This window comes from Lepidochelys kempii, chromosome 25, assembly GCF_965140285.1.
Source record: "Lepidochelys kempii isolate rLepKem1 chromosome 25, rLepKem1.hap1, whole genome shotgun sequence".
In the NCBI taxonomy this organism is placed as follows: Eukaryota; Metazoa; Chordata; order Testudines; family Cheloniidae; genus Lepidochelys; species Lepidochelys kempii.
The window spans coordinates 16,251,825-16,273,870 of record NC_136404.1 but is presented as its reverse complement, the minus strand read 5'-3'; the positions used below and the strand labels follow the sequence as shown (position 1 = coordinate 16,273,870).

General features: G+C 48.2%; 1 protein-coding gene across 3 annotated transcripts; it reads right to left on the bottom strand.

Annotated features, from left to right (window-relative positions):
• Positions 1–237: 237 nt before the first annotated feature.
• Positions 238–21,970, bottom strand: CCDC124 (coiled-coil domain containing 124). Of its 3 annotated transcripts, none has more exons than XM_073323821.1 (5): positions 21,825–21,970; positions 18,246–18,417; positions 3,081–3,267; positions 2,494–2,608; positions 238–611 (listed from the first exon to the last, which is right to left on the bottom strand). In XM_073323821.1, exons 2-5 carry the CDS (start codon positions 18,402–18,404, stop codon positions 407–409), a joined length of 666 nt encoding a protein of 221 aa, XP_073179922.1. In that variant the 5' UTR covers positions 18,405–18,417; positions 21,825–21,970; the 3' UTR covers positions 238–406. The 3 variants fall into 3 exon arrangements, with proteins under 3 accessions (XP_073179922.1, XP_073179924.1, XP_073179923.1); XM_073323823.2 differs by lacking the exon at positions 21,825–21,970 and adding an exon at positions 20,855–21,062; XM_073323822.2 differs by lacking the exon at positions 21,825–21,970 and adding an exon at positions 20,558–20,712.
• Between the last annotated feature and the right edge of the window lie 76 nt (positions 21,971–22,046).

Sequence of the window (22,046 nt, the reverse complement as noted above, 5' to 3'; positions counted from 1 at the left end):
GGGGGGGGGGGGTAGGAGTGACACTTCCAAAAGGACTACCACGATTTTCAAAGTTAAAGATAGAGTTAATCCGTCCGGGTTGCTTTGGCCCAGCTGCCTAAGGATATAAAAAACGGGCTGCTCTGGAGAGGTCTGTATGCAACGGACAGTTTCAGAACATCTGCAGCAGGCAAGGCTCCAGCCAAAATCAGGGAGCCAGGCTCCCTGGGGCACCCCGAGAAGAGCTGCACGCATCTGTTTGGATCAGGAAGCCTCATGTTTAATTAGGAGTCCAACAACAGGGCACAAAAGAGATGGAGAGGGGGCGGGGGGAATAAATGAGGCAAGGTTCCTGGGTGGCCTTGTTTTCTTACGTGTTTGAAGGAAGCCCTAGGGCCTCAGAGGGATGGCTGGCTTCTTTCCAGTTCTATTTTTGGCTGTTGTAGGTCATGTGCCTCTGGTTCATTGGGTTGTCTGGGGACCTCATCCACTCCTTCTTGAGGAGCTGCTTGAGCTGGGAGAGGCGCATGTTGGGGTTCTCCTGCTTTAGGCGTGGCAGATTGATCTCTTCAAATGTGGCAAAGGCAGCTTTCATCCGGCGCTCTGGGTGACGGTCCAGGTCGTCAGCAACACTGTGAGGAGAATTAAAAAGGGGGAATACTACTAGAAAAAAGAATCTTAGTCGCTTCTAGCTGGCACCAGCTCAGCCCAGGCCCTGGGGAATAACCCTAACCTGGTCGGAGCCTGGGCTAGATCATTGGCCTAGTCCAGTTCTAACCACATCATCTATGGCTGAGTTTCCTTAGCAGTGACAATGTCTGGAGGATACTTCAGTCAGAAGAGCGATGCTGGAAAGACACTCTCTGACACAGCAGCTCTGCTCCCCAGGCATCTCCAGTCTGCCCACTCAGACACAACAGCTCTAACCCCTGTGCAGAACAGTAGATAGAGCGCCAGGAAAGCAAACTGGAGTCTTTTGTGCCTTCCTGCATCAAACAGGGGGGTTGGCAGAATTCAGCTGGTGGGATCTTCACCACCCAGGAGGACATTGGAAGCAGAAAGAGGACAGCTGGTTTTTCTGATCCCAGGGGAGTTTCAAAAGGAGGCCTTAGCCCCATTTGTAAACGCAGCAAACGGAATACCTCCGAGGACAAACAAAAAGCAATGATGCTCCCCCCTCATTCTGACTGACCGTGTGTGACATTATCTGATTAAAATATGACCATACAGGTCATGGTTGCAACCACTGTGTACAATATTTGCAGCAAATATTGCACAAAGGTTGTCGAGTGAAGTGGTGATGAAAAGGTTAGGACTGACTGGTTATGATTATGCTATCTGTCTGCATGTATCATTTTTGTATGGGAAGTTATAAGTATTGGCTCTAGACCTGGATTTCAATTGTTGGCTCCTGGGGTACTGCTCACAAGGTAGCACCCAGCACATCTTGGAGGGACTATTCATATGGAGTGGCCCATCGAAAGAACATTTAATGGGCCATGGGAGATGCCCCTCTACACTTAATGGAATGTCCTGCTGTGACTAGGTGACACTCATGGACATGTGACTTGCCCATGAGACTCCAAACTCCATCTTGTTGCTGTAATTTTCCACAGTAAGAACAATGGGATTCCCTCCACATGGCAAAAGCTATAAAAGGCCCTGGAAACACCTCCATTGTCTTCAGTCCTGCTTCTTACCTCTGGAGGAACTTTATTCAGAGCTTCACTTTGTAGCAAAGGACCAAATGACCCATCCAAGCTGTGAATGTACTCCAGAGACTTGACTTAAGCCAGCAGTTTATTCCATCACTGCTACAAGCCTGAACCAAGAACTTTGCCATTACTGTACATAATTGATTCCTTTAACCAATTTTAACTCACCTTTTTCTCCCTTTTTTAAATAAGCAAACCTTTAGATTTTAGATACTAAAGGATTGGCATCAGTGTGATTTTTGGGTAAGATTTAAGTTCTATAGTGACCTGGGTGTGTGGCTGGCCCTTTGGGATCAGAAGAACCTATTATTTGATGAGACTGGTTGTAAAGAACCACTCATATCACCACTAAAAACACTGGATTCAGAGATAAGAACTGGAATGCCTGAGGAAACTGCCTTTATGTTTTCTTGTTAGCCAGTGCAGGGAAACAGGAGTTTACTTTTGTGGCTGGTTTGGTATATCTTATAAAGGAATAGCCACCAGTTTAGGGCTGCGTTTGCCCCATTTCTCAGCAGTTGGTCCTGAATTTGGCATCCTCAGTTGTGACCCATTAAGGCCCGGTTACACCGTGCTTTTGGGAAGTTTTGCTTTTTGGGCAGGGATTAGAGGGTGTGCAGCAGGAGGCTGATGGACTTGCCTTGTTCTTGCTGCATCAGAGTGGAACAGCTACATTTTTAAGTGTTAAAAAACACCCAAAGATGCCTGGGCTGGCACCTTCATGGCAGGGTTGCTTCTGGGGAATCTCTAAGGAAACCGGCCCCTCCAAAGGAAGCACCATGAAGCTATGGCCAAATACCTGAGGACTGCAATAGCATCTTCAATGGTTCTGGCTTCCACGGTGCCTTCCTCCAACACTCTTCTGTTGATGTTTTCCTCCAAGGGAACATCAAGGTGGCTCTTCTGCTTCTCCACTGGAATAGGAAGGGGGAAAAAAATTCAGCTCCCAGCCAGATGAAGCCTTTAAGAGGTGCAGAATATTTGTTTGGCTGGCACTCTGGAGAAGGCCAATACCTCAAGGGTTAAACAAGTCTGGTGTACAGAGCGACACAACAGCAAGTTTACCCAGGATCCTGGAGAGTGAAATGCAAGTTTAATCGCCTAGGATCGGAACCCCTCCTCTCTGTCTGTGCTTGGAGATACTGGGACTAATTATACAGGCAGCAGCTAGGAGTCCCTAGCAGGGACACAACAAGGGTGCATCACTTGGACATGATAACTAGGGGTTCTCTGGCCCCCAGGACATCTTGTACTTCACCAAAGGCAGACAGAAGTGGCTTGCTCTCTGGGGTGCTCACGAGGCCTGAGCAGCCCACCTGCGAGGCATCCTAAACCCTCGGGCTAGTAGGGGACGTTCAATGGTATAATGATGGGGAAGCTGCAAACCTTCATCTCCGTTCTCCTTCTGTTGCTGGTCTTTCCGGATTGTCTCTTCAATCTGAGCCCTGGTGATCTTGCCTGGTGTGACTGATTTCGGTAACTTCCCTTTCAGCTTCGCGTCTTCCTCTTCCAGCAGGCGTTGCATCTCCTTCTTGCGCTCCAGCTGCTCCAGCCGGCGCTTCTCCCTCTCCTCCTGGAAGGGAGAGACAATGTGAGGTCACTTCCTGCCCCAGGCCTCTTGTCCCACAATGCCCACTTCCAGCATCAAATCAGCCACTCTAAAGCAACCTAGGATCACAGGAGACGGAGATGGAAGACACTCATTTTGATTCAATCAAGTCCACCCTCCTGCTAGGGCCAGAGAGAAAATGACTTGTATGGAGATGGGCATCTAGCTTCTTCATAATCATAACCCACTTGCTCTCCCTGCCCCTCACTCCAATATACACCCCAGCCACCAAGCATGGACAACTGAGTCATCTGCTTACCACCTTTTCCACTCAGAGCAAGATGCTCAAGAATGGTTTTAGAGCGAAGCCAGAACAGGAGAGGCACTTGGTAGCTCTGCTACATGCAGGAACATGAGAGATCCTTTGTTTATATCCAGAGATCCCCTAGTTGCTAGGTCGACATGCCACCAAGCACAGGCTGCATTTGGATTAGGAAAACCATGCTGAAGGAAATTGGCGCCGGTCTACATTTAGGACAAGTAATAAAACACGGGAACACAAAGGTACCCAGCCTTTAGAGTGATCATTACAATAGTGCATCACCTGCAGCACAGCGGGGGCTGTGGGGGTGTTAAGGCACCTCTTTAGCACACCGCTGTTTTTATATTCACTCAGTAATGTTTTAGTTTCAAACTCTAGTCTCCCATCAACTTCTGTTGAATCACCATCGTGAGCTGTGTGTCACTCAACAATGACCCCTGCTGGCTGCCCACCCAGTCATGAGACTAAGGGAATGTCCAATATGGGACAGCACATGGGGTCCCCACCAGTGTTTGCAGCAGAGTTCACTGAAGCTCTGCCAAACTTTATATTCTAGGCCCCTTCCCCAGGCTACCTCACAAAAAGTGGGCCAGGAATTTTGCCCGTCATCCTGAGATTTCAAGGCCCATCTCAGAATCGTAATTAGATGAGGTAATTTCACACTCCATGCTTTTGCCAATTCCTCCCCCCAATCTTAATCTGTAATCATGTACTGTTCATTGTGATGTCAGCGTGGTGAAATATAACCCGTCAATGGGGAGAGATGCCGACCAAGACCGTTAATCAGGATAAGTTTTCCACGGTTAATTTTAATAAGAGTGAAAGGGTCAAAGTTGGAAAGTTCAGAAGTCTTGACATTCTGATCAAAAAGGCCCAACAGTTTCTCAGATTTCTCCTTTAAGAGAGAATCAAAAGGCTAATCTGAAGCAATTATTGTAGTCCTTAAGCAAGAAACACTGCCAATTTAACCCAAGATGTCGAACCTCCATTTTGCTGGCAAAGGCACTGCTAGGAGACAATAGTGCAATCATGCACTAGGATTTTAGCAGCTTTTGAGTTTTATTTTCATATTTGAGTCAAAGCCACAGACTGTTTCACAGCAAATAGCAACATCATTCTGTCCAGGTTGATTTTGTCTGCCAGGGTCACAAAGCGACTTCAGTCCCAATAGCAGTCCAGTACTTAGGTTAGTTAAGTGGCCAATTATGGGTCTCATCCATTATTCACAGGGATGGTACAGCTAACTATATCTGGCGTTATCATCATGGGTTTTGCTCTGAAAGGCAGCTGTGGAGTAGAACAACTGAAGAGGTAATGCACCCTGCCTTGTTCACCGTGTTTAAGGAGTATGGTATTATGCATGTCAGGGTATGGCCCACTTTAGAGACTGTAAATAAGGCTAGGTTTTAGAGCTACTTTGGAAAAAACAATTTTCATTAAGCCATTCCTCAGCTTGGGAGCTTAAGGAGGTTCAGACCAGACAGACAGCAATATAAAATGTGCCCCTGGAGCCACCATCTGATAAGGACTAAGCCTTTCAATCCAGGCGGAGAAGTAGGATACTAGCATACCTCAGAGTTAGAGCAGCTACAATCCAGGATGGAAAAAAGTCATTATGGGGATGAAGTTTATTACAATTGGCAGGCTTCAAATTCTGGCTCACTAAGTGCTTTGTTCCAATGCCTTTGGAGAGGACATTACATTGTTCTAGCACTTGGCTCAGCCAGTCCTGGCCTGTCCCAGCAGGAGTCATCTCCTAACACATTAAGTAGGTTCCCTGGCTCCCACAAGAGCTGGATGAGCCCACTTGCTTTACGTTGCTCAAATAAGATCAAGAAACGGAATGGAGAGATGCAACTGCCTTAGATGAGTGGGTTCGCCAGACTCCATTAAAGAGGGAAGAGCACCACAGATAGAAGGGTCTTTCCAGATCATTTTCATTAATGCTTTAAGTTCAAGGTGAACAACCAAAACTAAAAGCCATTCATTGTTTTTCTACTGGCTCTGATGCAAGAACAGATTCACCCATCAGCATTTAACCCAACAGCAGATGGCAGAATGAACCCAGCTCTCCTGGCAGCAGACCACTGCAGAGTGGACACGGCTAAGAAGGACTGTGGCAGTAGCCAGCAGGTGTGTCACGAAGGTACTATTTCTGCTGTCACTACACTTCGTTCTCTCTGGCCCGGATACTGCCCTTTCCTCTGCAAGCCCAAATCTCTTCAATTCTTGCCTGATCTCATGCAAGTCCCATTCACCAGCCAGAAGTCAAACACGCCCTCCTGTAGGGGATTTTCCCCTAAGTGTCCACTGCCCAAACCCCTGTATCTCTGGGCAGCTAGAAGAATTCACTGCAGGGCTGCTTTATGGGGTTTTTTGTGGGTTGTTTTTTTTTTTTTTTTAAAAAAAAAGCTGTAACAAGATTTTTAACTAAGTACTTCTGACTTCAATAGCAGATGGTTTTCCTACTAGTACCAATTGCTTACTACGAAGCTGAAGCCTGGCCATGCCACAATGAAGGATTTTAAAGCCCTCATTACAAATTCAGATTAAGCTAAGAAGAGTCAATTACACATTGAGGTTCTCTGCTGTAGGAAATATGACTTGCAGTTGGATTTAAAACCCCCACATATGGTCACAGTTAAACACAAGTGGAGCTCTCCATCCTGACACAGCAGTTTGTTGATGAACCACTGTGCATCCAAAGCCACGTTTCCAGGCCACAGCTGTGAGAACTGACAGAGCTGGTCTGCATCCAGCAGCCCTCATCCCGCTTAGCTACAGCTGCTGTTTCTTTGTAAACCCCACAAGTAATCTGGAACTTTTTCCTAATTGCAGGGGACAGTTCTGATGAGCAGGTCCCGTATGAAATGCCTCTCTCTCAAATCCCTGTCATGGTGCTTGTGTGCCTCTCAACAAGGCAGCCTGGAGGCAAAGGGTGGGGGGCAAAAAGGGATGGTTTACCCCAGGCCCCCATTTGAGAGAGCCTCAAACCCTGTGGCATTGTGATCTGGCAGACAGGGTCACAGCACCACTCGCTGAGATTTGGCCCCATGGCCCCTCCACCATGACAGAGGGGCTGTGAGGCCAAACCCGAGTGGTACTGCTACCCCACGTGCCGGGTTGCAACCCCACTCACTGAAGTTTGCCCCCACAGCACTTCCTAAGCCTAGCTGAGCAAGTAACCACAGACAGAAGTCTCCCCTTGCATCTTTCCACTTCTCTGGAGTAAGGCAGCTCTGTTTAGACAGCTGACTCAAGCTGGGATTCCTGACTAGCCTGCTAGAATCTGTTTCAGCCTGTTCACAGCCTTCAATTCATTTTAAAAAGGTTAGTGTATGTGGAGAAACCAGGAACTTGAGAGATTCATCCCTGTATTTGCTCTGAATAAAGAGGAGCCATGCATACTCCTCATTTTACACAGATTTGCTGAGTATGAAATAGACACATTCCACCAGTGCTGCAATTCCATTTCATGCGTTTGCTAATAAAAGCAGAGCAACAGACATTTGTTCCTCTTAAAGCTAACTGGGCACGGCTGCAGATACAGCAATGGTATCACGGGAGACAGCAGACTCTAGTGACGCTCCCACTTAAGAGGTGATGCAACTTGTGTTTGTTCTTGCCTAGCTCTTCATTCCACATGCACCAGCTCCAAGGCCTCTCAATATTTTCAAGCAGCGACTCAGGGGAGCATAGCCTGGTCAGACACATGCCTCCTCTAGGGAAAGGTCCAGGAACATGGATTAAGGTTGGCAAAACTGTTGCAGGAGCCACCTCGAACACTACGTCACATACCAAGAAGGGACAGGTGGGTCCATGGCAGGACAATGCAGATTGACTACTGTTGTATATAGTGGGAGCCCAAGCCCTGTGCTCTCTCTGCCACCTGCCTAAACGACCACTCAGTGGTTCCCTCTGCTCCCCATCAATATCACACTTGTAGGAACTACCATGTTAAAGTTCTGCCAGAGAAAGAAGAAATCACTGAACACACAGCTACCAGAGAGAGCGCATAAGTAATTTAATTAGTTAGACCTATAGCGAACACAGGAGAACCAGCAGTGTATTCATGATACTGGTGTTGTGTGTCTAGAATACGGATTACTGTAAAGCGAAACTATTCTCATACCGCTTTGTCCTATCTCTGATGGGCAAGTGTGACTGAACAAGGTAACCAAAAGAAATCCCTGGCACAGGAAGCACCTTTGTGATACTACAGGCCTGGCTGTAGGTTTGAATAATTCAAGAGGCAGATAAGGAGCGGATATACAAGTGCTAATGAGTAAAGGGAGGGAACCAATACATTTCAGGGCAGAAACATTATTTGCAGTTACAGAAAATTTATCTTTTACTCCCTTTGCTAGTAGGGTAACTTGTTTTACAAGACAGGTAGCTCAGCCACGTATTTCTACACTGCGACTCCACTCGTCTCACAGTACAGAAATCCAGGGAATGGTACTCTGCATTCCTATATCCCCTTTCAAAATAAGCTGCCCGCTTCTTTTTACAGGATGGGGAAGCTGAGGCAGAGAAGGGAAGCAACTTGTGCTCTCTTCCCTCCAGCTCATGCTGCAATTTAGTAGTTAAGTGGATAGACCCCAGGAATGCTGACTCCTAGTTCCTTGCTCTGACCACTAGACAATATTACTCCCTGCTCTCTAATGTTTACAATTGAGAGGCTTCCACTTGCAGAAAGTAATCAAGCCCAAATCATTAGTAATCTGTCACAAGGCATGCAAAATATACATGATCTGATTTCACTATCAGCACTTGGCTTTCCAACCTGCTCTGGGCCTTTAGTAGGGTTCAAAGCTGGGAGGTCTGCAGCAACAGCAGTGACTTCAGGAGTTGAATCACAGGTGGCCGAGTAATAAGGCTTGCGGGTTCATGAGGACCAGGATTTAAAAAACAAATTCACAGCAAGTTCCTGAGTGTACAAATGTCAATTTCCTTAATGGGCTGACGCAGCGCAGAGGTCAGTCGTTCAGGGGAAGGATCCTTTATCAAAGCGGTCTCTACAGATTGGTAACAGCTGAAATTCCATGCCAAGTATGACTTTAAATAGTTTTGGGGCAGTCTCATTTCTACTAAGGGGGCTTTTCTTACATTAGAGACAATATGTACAATTTATATTTCTGCTTTTGACTCACAGCTCGTCAGGAAAGGAATTTAAATACTTCCTCACCAGGTTGAGCCTGAAGAAACTCCTAGTTGTGTGTGTCACCGCAATGAATCAGCACGAGTGCTCTAATGAAAGGGACACTTCCATTTTTATAAGTGAAACATACAAGCAAAGCGATCAGCCAGCTGGAAGAGAAACCCCCAACAGCATCAGAGTCAACAGGGCATAGGAAATGAAGACTTCCTTGGCTGGATATTCTGCTCATATGCCTTTCTAGCAATTGAAAATAAAGTTTCCAGCCTTGCAAAGAACTGGCCAAGCGAGACTCATTAACTTTCACAATGAATTCCCTGCTCCTAGATGGAGGGAGAAAGGTCGCAGCCGCATGGCTCTGAGCAAGTGGTCAAATGAAGTGGCTGTGCTCCCAATCAACCTCTTTGCGGGAGACTCAGAGGCACACCACAGAGATCTCTGCTGGAAGGGCAAAGAGTCATTGCTTCTCACAGAGCAGAGGAACTAGGCAATGCAAAGTCTGATATGGTCAGAAGGAGCAGGGCGTATAAGCAAGCTGGAATAATACTGAGCACATGTACGGACCTTTGAGGTTCTCCATATCTGTCAGATTGATCAGCCCTCAAAACCTCCAATGTAGATCCTTTTTACAGACTGGGGGGAGGGGAAGGGGGAAGGAACAGAAGTAAAGGTCCCAGGACTTGACTGAAGTCACAGCAAGTCAGTGGCAAAGCTGGAATTAGCACTTAGGCCTGAGCCCAGATCTCCTCTAGCGCTCTTGCCACCAGACCTCACTCTCCCCTCTCCATGTCTCATTCACCCCCAAGCTCAGAGCCACTTCTGTAGCTGCAGTGAGCATCCATCTCAGGATCTGGACGTGGGGCCTAGTTATCCCAGCTGTTTAACATTCCATTGCCTCCTTTAGCTAAGGCATGGTGCTGCACAGAGTAATACTGGACTGAGGGAGGGAGGAAAGATACCTGTCTGCGAGAACACTACAATATGAGGATATTAGTGTACAGAGGTGCCAACCTGTACCCCAAGATTCAGACTAATATGACCAAGAGCATCACAGGATTCAGATGCCAGCAGAGTTTTGGGAGACAGCTGTACCCTTCTAACACATGACAGACATCTTTCCAGTGATGGATACAATTAAATGCACAGACCTTTAATTTGCTGGCCATCACAAGAAGCCTACTCTCTCTAAAAGGAGGTGGCCATGGATTCCCTCCATTCCAACTGGGGTGCAGAAGCTAAGAGGAGAGACCTCCTGAAGCCTGACATTTGAAGAAGCCTGCAAAGCACAGTGAGAAGTGGAGGGAAACAGCATGGTACTTCCACTTTCAGACACGCTCTGTGGAGGGAAGAGCATAAAAGGGATTCCAGGCAGCTGGCTGCATAGGTCACCCATGGCAGGGAATGGCTTTCCTGGCACTTCAAAGCTGCCTTTAGCTGAACGGCAGCATGAAGCAGCCAGTAAGTGGAAGACCAGTCACAACACTATTTGAATCCCTTTAAAGGGCCCTTCCCCTTGCCAAGAGGACAGCTATCACTCCCGGAGGAATTCTGCACCAAAAAATTTAAAATTCTGCACACAATATTTTAAAAGTCTGCAAAGTTCTGCCTATTTTATTTCTAAAAAACACAAAATAATTACACCAGTTTCAATTACTTTGGTAAGTATGTCTAACAATACAGACAACAAGAGAGATTCCCCCAGGAGCAGAGTGTTAAAGAAACCCCTACAACAACCCAGTTCCGGTTTCTCGGTTATGCTTCAGTTGGGCGCCTCAGTCTGGGTGCGTCACACATGCCAGCTGGGCATATCGTGGAGGAAATTTTGCCCCTCTAGTCTTCTAGTCAATTCCATTTTTTTGCCCTGCCCCCCTAGGGTTACCATATGTCAAGTCTGCAAATAGAGAATGCTGCTGGAGGGATGAAGACGGGTGTGCGTGCACTGGCATAAAGTATTTTGGGGGTGCTGGAGGCCCCCCCCAGCCCAGATACATGCACCCTCTTCCCCCAGAGCCCAGCTGCAGGCTCCATCCCACCCAGCTTCATTACTGTCCTGCTGGAAGATGCAAGGTGAGGAAGGGTGTGGCCGCACTCTAAGAACTGGCGCAGCTGGGTCTCCCAGGCCCGCTCCCATCCCCAGGTGGATGCAGTCATCACATGCAGAGCCATAGGGCCTCCATCCCCCCAGGCTAGATGTTCTGATAACTGCGGGGCTGTGGTCTTCGTTCAGGGCATGCTAGGCCTCCCGTGCAGGCACACTGCAAGCTGGGGAGCCAGGCTCCACTGGGTCCAGTGGCCCGCAGCAGCGGCCAGCAGCTCTGCAGCACCAATTCTGCAGGAAAAAAAAAAAAAATTCTGCGCAGAACATACATTCTGCATTGCGCAGTGGTGCAGAATTCCCCCAGGGGTAAGCTATGGGAGGTAGCTCACTTTTCGCAGGAAGCAGCTCTCCAACAACCCGTGCAGGAGCGCTAGGGGCAGAATGGCCAGTCTCTGAAGGGCACTCCCACCCAGCAGAGAGGACACCCCCGTGAGGGTACTGATCTCAGACAGGCTTGCAGCCAAGATCTTTTCCCCCATTAGAACAGTGCCTGGTTCTCCCAAGATAGCACAGGACCATAGCGGAGTTTCCTACACACAGGCAGCTTTAATAATTTTTGCAATCTGAGGTTGGGGCAGCCCACCATTTGGCTGAACACACAGGAGATTTAAAAGCTCTCCTGGATGTCAGAGTAGCATCTTCCTCCAATGTGGGATGGAGAAGCTTTCTTGCTACCATTTCCTCCCCCACTCTCAACAGTGGTGCAGCATGGCCACGTGCTATCCTCCACCTCAGAAGTAGCAGCATCTTTGCGGTGCTGGATGTACAACATTGCAAATGAGAGGAGAGCCAAGTGTTATTCTTGCATTAATTTTCCCTTTTGCCATGTCTCTACACCCCAAGCATAATTCTATTTGAAGGACATCATATCTCAAGAGATGTATTTAAAAAAAACCTCTTAATCCGGACAGCATTTTGAATATTAGCTTTGTGCTTTCAGCAAATGCAACATGTTAGTCAATTTGACAACTCTTCCCCCAATACCTGGTAGATCTGTGTGATAAGTGGTCATCCTTCAGAGCTCCCTACAGACTCACCTCACTTGTTGCTTCAGCATTCAAGGGTATTCCACAACCAGACTGCACTTTAGTTAATTGCAAGAGGAAAAACACACACACACACGACACTTTAGCAGGGTGGGGCTAAGGTAATTCACTGAGGCAACAGGCTGGTTTTGTATATGAGGAGGCATATGCTGGAGGCAGGGGAGAGTGAGGAGTGGGAAGAAAGAAGCGTAGAACAGACGCTTTTACCTGGTTTGTCTACATTTGAACCCCGGCTTGGCACAATGGGCCTTTCAATTTCTGGCCTTCTGATCGGGAGTGGCAGGATATGGAGCCAGGCCAAGATTGGAAGGCACAGAGAGGTGTTCAGCAGGGTAAGAGAACTAGCACAATCTATATTATGACAGTGGCACGTACAGCCTCCCTTGCACTGGCCACAGTGAGACAAATCGCACCCCAAGGGCTTAAATCTGAAATGGACAAGACAAAAGACAGGAAGGGATGCAGAGACAGGACTTGCCCAAGGTCATATAGCAGGGCAGCAGCAGAGTGGAACAGAAACCAGGTCCAAGTCCCAGTTCAGTGCCCTACCCACTGAGCCCTGCTGCCTGGGTCTAGTTTGTATGATTTGCCTCTCAGGCAGGAGCACAAAACCCAGAGTCCCCTATGGCAACTGACAAGAAGTGGTCTGTTGCTAGAAATACTGGAGAATAGAAATCTATGCCTGATGTTAGCTCAGACATGCCATTACGCAGCAAAGCCAAGATAGATCTACTGTTCTCCATTAGCAGAGATCATCTCAAAATGCTGTAGGTTTAAAGACACAGCAAGAGCAAATGCCACAAGCAAGTCATCCAATGACAGGCACAAGCCTATCAGCCAAGCCTTGATGTTGCCTTTTGGACATTAAACTTCCTAATGACCAGATATTCAAGATGCCACCATACGGGCTGTGTCTATAGTGCTTAAAAGAGCCCACCAAAATTGTTTTGTGCAGAGAGTCACTGAACCCTGAAATGACTCAGGGAGGCAGCAGCTTGAGGAAAATAGCATGCTACATCCTAATTCACAACACAAGGGCTTTGGTGGTCAGCATCTGCCGGGGGCAGGAGGGAGAAGGGGCGTTTTAAAACAAAACAACCAACACACCCTGCAGCATTCTATCCCCACGGCTTTCATTTAGTCTGAGGAAGTTTGTTATTTTGCAGGAAATCAGGAAATAATCGGTCTCTGTGCCAGCCCCATGCAGTAATACATTACTGCCATCACCTGGACAGATTCGGGGAGAGTCATTTTGGTCCTGAATGAACAAGGGTATTGTTGTTCAAACAGCTAAGGGTATGTCTACGCTGCAATAACATACCCATGGCTGGCCTGAGTCAGCTGATTGGAGCTAAAACTTTGCAGTGTAGACATTGTGAGCCTGAGCCCGGAGACCCCAGGAGTGGGGGGAGAGGGTCCCAGAGCCCAAGCCCTAATGTCTACACTGCAATTTTATAGCCCCACAGCCCGAGTGAGCTGCTCCAGGCCAGCCATGGGTGTTTTACTGCAATGTAGACTTACCGTTATAGATGTGCTGCTCTCAGTTACGGCATGTGTAGGAGGACCAAGTCCCTCTTGCACCGAGTAAGGCTATTCCCCTGCTGGATACCATCCTTTGGCAGATCCTGTCCAAATACGTTTCATGGATTCTTTAGTCATGTTTGGGTGCCTTCCTAAAATCAGAGTCCATATAAATCCTCTGATTTACCCCCACCTCACTTACCTCCTGGCATATCATGGGGTGCATGCATCTGACACACTTCCTTTTGGTTATTCACTTGCCAAGGAGGCTCAGGTGAAAGGCACTGCCTTTTAGCCCATCTGGGGGAAGACTGGGTGACAGGCACAATGTGAGCAAAGGATTCGATCAGGGGCCTACAGCAAGCTGGTGGCTCAGCAGAATTAAAATCCAAGAACTGCCATCTGCTATCTAGACCACACAGACTATGTTTACTCTGACTCTGGGCCTGAGGAATGACAAGCCAGGCAAAGGAAACAGATGGAAATAGTAATACGTAGGAGAACCATCACAGATATTAAACAAAAATGCAGAACCATTAGAGGTATTAAAAATGCATCTAGAGGCCAGGATTCAGAGGGGATCTGAAATGGGCTATTGAGGATTTTGCCAATTCTTCCCAGACAATTCAGTCATTAACTGCTGATGGCTATTGAGGGACACAAAGATCTTAAAAGTTTTGCCAGCACAACTATTTCATCAGGGGCATGATTCCTCCCCTCACCTCCCTGACCAATAAAGCCATGCCAGAAAAAGCCTCAGTGTACACAGTTATATTGGCAAAAAAGGCTTTTTGCCCAGCTAGCTTACCCTATTTGGAGAACTGGATAAGCTATACCGACAACGGAACTCTTGCCTTTATGTGCTGTATCACCAGGAGGGAGACTGACTGTTTAGTTCAATGAATATATCGGGGTGGCCAAACTTACTGACCCTCTGAGCCACATACGATAATCTTCATCGCCTCAAGAGCCAGGTGCACCCGCTGGGGCTCACCTGCCAGGGCTTGGCAGCAGGGTGGTGAGGCTTGAGGCTTCTGCCCCAGGGGAGGTGCCCTGCAGGGCTGAAGCCCTGAGCCCTGCCATAGGCCAGAAGTCCTGAGCTCCCCTCCCCACCAGTTTATTAGGCGGAAAAGGGGGAACCCCCCCCCCGGGAGCCACACTTTAACTGTTCAAGAGCTGCATGTGGCTCGTGAGCTTCTGTTTGGCAACCCCTGGAATAGATCTATACCAGCAAAGCTTTTCTGGAGTATACCAGGCCAAAGAGAGAGATGGTCTCAGTCCAGCTCCTAGTGCACCACAATAAGAGGGAGTAAGGAGGGCTTGTGATGAAGGCACTGGACAGGGACTCCAGAAATGTAGGTTCTTTTCCCAGCTGCACCACAGATTTCATGGGACATTTCCAGAGTCCCCAAGAGCAAGGCAGCGAGAGGTGGGCAAAGTATCCATCAAAGGCCATTGAGTAAAATGCAAAGACACGACATTTTAGTGGAGCATGCCCAGACCCTGAAATCGAGGGGTCTGTTTTATGTGCAGTGACTGCAAACTACAACCCCGGTGCACAGAGAATACTACCCCATGTCCCCCTTTGCGACGGATATTCTTAAAGCTGCAGCAGAGTGCTGCAGTTGTGGAAAGTGCACTGTCTACTCTCCCTAAGGAGAGACAGACGGTCGACACCTCCACAAGTTTCAGATACTCATGGAGACAGGCGTTCGTTTAGATTTTCACAACTGATTAGCAGCTTCCTAAGACTAAGGCCTAGGTGGCACCTTCTGGCTATGCTCGCACATATTAAGATGTGACGTAGATCGAGATTAAATTAAGCGCAGCAAAGAGACCGTTTCGAAGGGTGAAGGAAAGGAGACAAAAGAGGAGAGGGGAAAGATGCCAAGAGATTCCAATATTACATTTGTCTAATGCTCTCAGCTCGGCTGAGGAAGATGGCATCTCATAGCCACGTCCCCAGTCAAAGTGCATTAGTAGCATTAAGACTTCAGAAGGAAGCTGAACCAAGTGGCTCGCTAAGCTATGATTACTTCAGTAACAATTTTCTGTCTGCAGAGGAAGAAAAAGCAAACTACACATGCCGAGCGCAGGCAACACCCAAGTTTGATAAGGTCAAACAATTCCTTAGTAACATTTTCTTTACAGAAAAAAAAATAAAGAAAAAAGTGTTTATAGACATGCTCCTCAAGCCTCTTGCTCCATGAAGCACATGGGGCTTATTTCTCATTCTGATGCCCAATGGGCAGCACGCCATGGAAGACAGCACGGAAGAGACCAGAGATGAATCAATGGGCATTAAAGACCAAAAGCTGGTATCTTCAGATCAGAGACACTAGAAATGGAAATTCGCTCTCGGGTATTTCTACAGCAGCCAGCCACTGGTTCTGGGATCCCTGACCTGATCAGACAAGGACTCTCTGTTGCCACCCACAAGGACTCTCTGCTGTGCATGTTCTAACCCAGCACGGATCTGCTCCAGTCCTCACTCTCATGATCACAATGGCCCAAGCTGCACGGTGGGTTGAATAGGAAGCTGGCTGTGGTGGACCACTACAGCACATCATCAGGTCGCAAGAGGAAGCTTAGAACACCAGCCACAAAAGCGTGAAGATCCAGTTTATACGGTCAGCTCTTTGGACTGGAAACTCTGTTCCAGTGGGTGTGGGCAATGCCCGACATAATGTGAACTCTGATACACAGCAGCAACATGCATACCAGGAACTGGGTTCCTCTCATTTAGCCCGTCTCCTTCAGCAACACGGGACTGTTCCCTCCAATTGGTTTTCCCAGTACCCTGCTTGAGTCAAGATGGCAGAAACAGAGGCCCCAGTTCAACCACCTTGCAATTCAGTAACTGCGAATCACAACCACAGCAATCAGCTTATGCCGCACATTGGATTTAACTTAAATAGAGCCACTGGCTGCAGTGCAGCGATACTGGTGCAGTGACCTTATGCTTTACTGCCGACGCACCGCAATGCTCCCCAACACCTGGTTACAGCGTGATCTCAGGGTAAAGAGAACGGCTCGGCTCTAAGCCATTAGGCAGCAGTGGCTGGCCACGAGAGGGTCTGGCACCGCATGCAGGCATGCTACCGAAGCACCAAGGGTGCCAGACCGCCACCCGCCATGCCGCAAGACACCAGGCCTTTCGCCATCAGACGTGATGACCCAGCATAAACATCCCTTTGAGCACTAACTCCGGAAGATGCAGCTGAGCTACCCCACTGGGACGGCACACCTAGAAATCCGTCTGCACTGGCATACCAGCCAAGAGGGACATTTTCTAATACTGCTATTTTGGGGGGATGGAGGTAGTGAAGAGGGGATTTTTACCTAGGTCAGAAAAAGCATCAGGATGCAAGGACGACAAGTTTTTCAATCAGTGAGTTAAGAGCCACAGAAGAGACTTAACCCATTTGTGTAGCGATTTTCTCTGAACTCGGATTCCTAGGGGACTTGTTTAACAGCCATTTTAGCTGAAAGCAAAATTAAAATAGCCAAACCCCAAATCCTTTTATATTTAAAATAAAATAAAAAAAAAGACAGATGCTTTTGAAAAAATATCCAGGGGTTCCTAAATGAAAAAAAGAGTACTCTGGTTTTTTGCAACAGTGGTGAAGCTGTAACAAGTACTTTGCAATGGAGAGGCCAAAATACATTATTCTAAAGGAACACAAAGGCCTTTAATGTTTTTTGTTTATGTAAATTAATGGGCAAACTCTAGCAGAGGTCAGACCAGCCCCATATATTCAGCCACACCCACGTAGCTTCCATTGATGGAGTTCACAGTGAGAGCAGACCTACATACACAAGGCATTTCATTTCCAGGACTCCAGCAGAACTCCTTGGGCTAGGAAAGGATATCAGCAGGGTAAACAAATCCTGCTTTAGAAAAGCAAGTACTACTAGCAGTTAATGTTGGCAATTAAGTTTCTAGGAAACCCATGGAAGTAGTAAGAAGTACATTTGCTTGTGTATTGCTTGCATGGGGACTGTGAGAACTTCCTAGCTTTCACGTGACATGGTAGGTCAAAAAAATGTTACTGGAACGGGAGGGAAATTTACCTGTCCTACAACATACAACACCACAACACAACCTTCAAGTCTGAATGGTCCAGAAGTTAACACTGAACTGATCCACCTATTGAACAGCTAAATGATTTACATACAGAGCACAGGAAGTGGATTAGAATCTAATTGGGAAAACTCATCCCCAGAAAACCAATGTTACAAGAGGCAAGACAAAAAAAAGTCACGTTATAAGAGCGGCCAGACTGAGTCAGACCAAGGGTCCATCCAGCCCAGTGTCCTGCCTTCTGACAGTGGCCAGTGCCAAGTGCCCCAGAGGGGATGAACAGACCAGAGAATCATCCAGCGATCCATCCCCCATCCCCAGCTTCCGGCAAAAAGAGGCGATCCTTTGTGGATTGTATATTTCTTTGATTTGCAGGAGATGCACAAAAGATTAGGGTCCAGGTCATCCAGGCTCCTGTAGGATTGTTCCCTATAACAGGTTCTTCTGCACTTTACCCAATTCAGTTTAAATAATTCCAATGGGGCTCTCACCATTGCCCTTAGGAAGGCAGCTCTATAATCTAATACAGCTCTGAGTCGTGCATGAACACGAATGCTCCTCACTACATTCTGCTTCTGTTCATTCCTAGGGTAGCAATGAGCTCTATCTCCCGTCCCTGAAAAAGGACGGGACAGTGCTTCTAGCACCAATGGTAGCCTTGGAACAGAAGAACAGGAGCAACCCCTGCAAGGTAAGTTGAGGTTCCCAGGTGTGAACGCAAGGACTTGCCACAAGGTTCCCTTACACACACACACACACTCTCCTCCATTTACCTTCCTTTGTTCCTTCCTCATGACGTGTTTGTCCTCATCCTTCCAAAAGGCATCTTCCAGCTCCTGCTGCCGCTTGGCATCAGCTGCTGCCTTGGCCTCAGCTTTCCTTGCGCGGGCAGCGGCCGACTTGGTGTTCTCGCCCTGGAACTTCTTGGGCATCCCTCAGGGTGCTCTGTGGAGGGAAGGGAGAAAAAAAAGCCATTGCCAAAGTGCTTCCCTGGGCCATGGGTTCAGATGACAACCCCTGACAGACAGGGTCAGCTCTGATCCCAAATCCCAGAGAGGAAGTTGCTTTTTCCAACTGGCTATGTCTATGCTACAGAGCCTAGGCTGGTAGAGCCCCCTAGTAGAGATGCAGCCTGCATTGACTGATGGAGTTTTTCTGTCAGCATAGGAACACCAGCTTAGCTATGTTGGCAGCAGCCTATTGACATAGCTGCATCCACACTGGGGGGTTTATCAACATAGCTGTGTTGGTCAGGGGTGTGGGGTTTTTCACACCCCGGGACGACGTAGCTACGTGGACATAACTTCTAAGTGTAGACCAAGCCTGAGCCAAACGGCTTTGAAATCAGAGAGGCCAGACTGGGGCTGACAGCAGAACTGAGAGCCAAGAACTCAACTGCTAACCCCAGTTCTCCCTCTGTTCCTCCCCCACCATCTGTAAAAGGGGGACAAACACCCATACTAACTTGCTCGCAGGGATGCAGGCAGGGTTAGTGAAGATTTGTAAAGTGTTTAGAAAATGAAAAGTGCAATATACATGTCAAACATTAGTATGGCTTGACCTGTGGAGCAACCTCCGCATAGAATATTTAGTTTCCATCACAATTTAGATTTAGGACCAACAGGTTGGCCTTATTCCTGTTCGCTAAGCCACCAAACGTACATAAAAAAAAAAAAGCCAGTCTGCTATGACTGCAGAATGAAATTCTAGGTTTCCTTTGAGACTTTGACCCTTACAGAGAAAATTTAATTATCCAACAAAGCCAAAGGTCTGGAAAAACAGATTTTTTTTTCATGTAAGCTGCTGTTACTCCACTAGAGGTCCTGTTTGTGCATTCTGAAGAAAACCAGTATTTCCTCTCTTAGAGCAAACTACAACCTCCAAAATACAGCAAAAGGCTTGAGTCTAGCCCTTCACTCAGATACAACTGACAGACACCGTGCATCCACGCCTGCGTATGTGCACGTAGCCACTGGTGATTATTAAGCATCTGTGGTGAGGATTCTCCCTATTAGTCACTCGCAGAGGAAAAGGCATGACAGCTTTCCTGTCCTACAAGAATTCATAAGTGGAAGTAAAACAAGAGACCTTCTGATTCAATAATAGCACAGCTAGCATACATGGTCTGCATTTTAACACAAGCCTCTTTACCATTTTGGGATATAGAGCAGACAGAAGGAGCAATTGCTTTGTCCTACACATTCTCCCTCCTATCCCACTGTATTGTGGTTTTTCCTCATAGCCTTTAAAGAACTTGGGTCTGCCACTGGCAATGTTTATTATAGCTTCATGCCTTCCACGTCATAAATCAAAATTAACCTTGAAGCTTCTATTAATTGCCTCAAGTGATTTTAACAGGATTCCACAAAATGAGATTATGGAGCAAAGGAAAGTTATGAGAGCCCACAAGACAAGTGTCTAGGTTAGCTTTCCAGTCCTGGACTCCTGTTCTTCTATCAGGTCATCTCAAACATATTCACTTATCACAAATAATCTAGGCTTGTACACAAGTTAAAATAGGAATACAAGGCATATTAACAAAATCTCAAGAAAGCAACCATTTCTGTATAACCCTGTTTTCCTCTTCCCCACCAACTTAACTTCTTGTCACTATCATATCAAATTTAAAGATGAAACTCCTAAGCCAGGGTCCCTGACCTAATGTTAAAACAAGCATCTCACATACACTTCATCTTCATTAGAATAAAAGATGTTTTTAAAGTAATGTGAGATAACACGTTAAAACTCTAGAGAAGACAAGTTGTATTTTAACATCTGTTAGCTGGTAGAGGGCGAACTCTAGGGGGAACGCTTTAACTCAACACTTAACATGTTCAGGCACACTACCATGACTATACCAGGTCAGAAGCAAGTTGCTCTACATATTTAACATCACAACTTAAATCTCAGTCTAGGCAAGACAACAGTGTTGTGTCAGTTACAGGGTCTGTTGTTGATGCAAATATATATAAATTCTGGTGGGGCTTGTAAGGTAAAGATTCAGCAGACAGAATGACTTATGTGCTGCAAACCGTTCTTTAGACAAACAGGATACAACCATACAGAAAGGTGTGAAGTCAGTTACCTGGTCCTCATTTATGCAGCACTTCCCATTTTCCAAAGCACTGTGCAAACATTTAACTGGCATAAAGTAAACACGCATGGGAAGTGGAACTAAAACCAGGGTTTGCAGAGATAGTACGTGAGTCTTCTCGGAAAGCAGCAAAGACGCTCTAAAGATTTAGTTACAAGGTTTCAGAGTAACAGCCGTGTTAGTCTGTATTCGCAAAAAGAAAAGGAGTACTTGTGGCACCTTAGAGACTAACCAATTTATTTGAGCATAAGCTTTCGTGAGCTACAGCTCACTTCATCGGATGCATACCGTGGAAACTGCAGCAGACTTTATATATACACAGAGAATATGAAGCAATACCTCCTCCCACCCCACTGTCCTGCTGGTAATAGCTTATCTAAAGTTGAGCCCACGTTGGTCCTTCCTGAACTGAAGATGACCCCTCCTGAGCAAGGAGAGCTGAGACTATACACCACCCCCAGGGCAGGCCTGACAGACACAGCATCCCTGGAGTCATTGGGGGGGGGGGGCAGAAGACCTCTAATGAGTCACATGGCTCTTGATGAGGGGTCAACTTCCACTCCCCCCCTCAAAGCACAGACTGCTTTGAAAGAATGGTTACAAGGAACCCAACCCAGGCCTGGCCCACACTGGAGTAGGCCTAGCCCCCCACCCCACCCCACGTGCCCCACGCCAGATACCCCAGCTCCAATACACTGAACCTCCAAACCCAGCCAGCCGTCCCTCCCGCCCCCCAGAATGGGCCCCGCCCCCCCTCAAACCTCCCTCCCGCCCCCCAGAATGGGCCCCGCCCCCCCTCAAACCTCCCTCCCGCCCCCCAGAATGGGCCCCGCCCCCCCTCAAACCTCCCTCCCGCCCCCACCCCCCAGAATGGGCCCCGCCCCCCCTCAAACCTCCCTCCCGCCCCCACCCCCCAGAATGGGCCCCGCCCCCCCTCAAACCTCCCTCCCGCCCCCACCCCCCAGAATGGGCCCCGCCCCCCCTCAAACCTCCCTCCCGCCCCCACCCCCCAGAATGGGCCCCGCCCCCCCTCAAACCTCCCTCCCGCCCCCACCCCCCAGAATGGGCCCCGCCCCCCCTCAAACCTCCCTCCCGCCCCCATCCCCCAGAATAGGCCCCGGGTCCCCCCCTTCAAACCTCCCTCCCACTCCCGGCCCCGCCCCCCCTTCAAACCTCCCTTCCCCAGAATGGGCCCCCCCGCGGCCCAAGCCCAGGGCGGATAACCCGGGGGAAGCGGCTCCCCCCTCCCTGCTCTGACCTGCTGCCGGCTCCGGCTGTCGCTCGCTTCGCCCGTCACGGGGCGCCTTATCCCCGCCTGAGGGGAGGGGCAGCGGCCGGCCCCTGCCGCCGCGAAGGGTGGGGTTGGGGGAAGGGAGCACGGACGCCGGCGGAGGGGGAGGCGCAGGCCCGGGGGTGGGGCCTGGTTGGGTCCTTCCGCGCCCGCGACGCGCGCCCGGGCGGGCGCCATCTTTGTGCGGGG

Bases quoted from the DNA above. Each gene is read 5' to 3' on its own strand.
- CCDC124 (XM_073323821.1), bottom strand. From the start codon at position 18,404: ATGCCCAAGAAGTTCCAGGGCGAGAACACCAAGTCGGCCGCTGCCCGC. The intron at 3,268-18,245 runs GTAAATGGAGGA...TCTCCCTTCCAG, and splicing joins TGAGGAAGGAACAAAGGAAG to GAGGAGAGGGAGAAGCGCCG. The intron at 2,609-3,080 runs GTTTGCAGCTTC...TTCCTATTCCAG, and splicing joins GAAGGAGAACGGAGATGAAG to TGGAGAAGCAGAAGAGCCAC.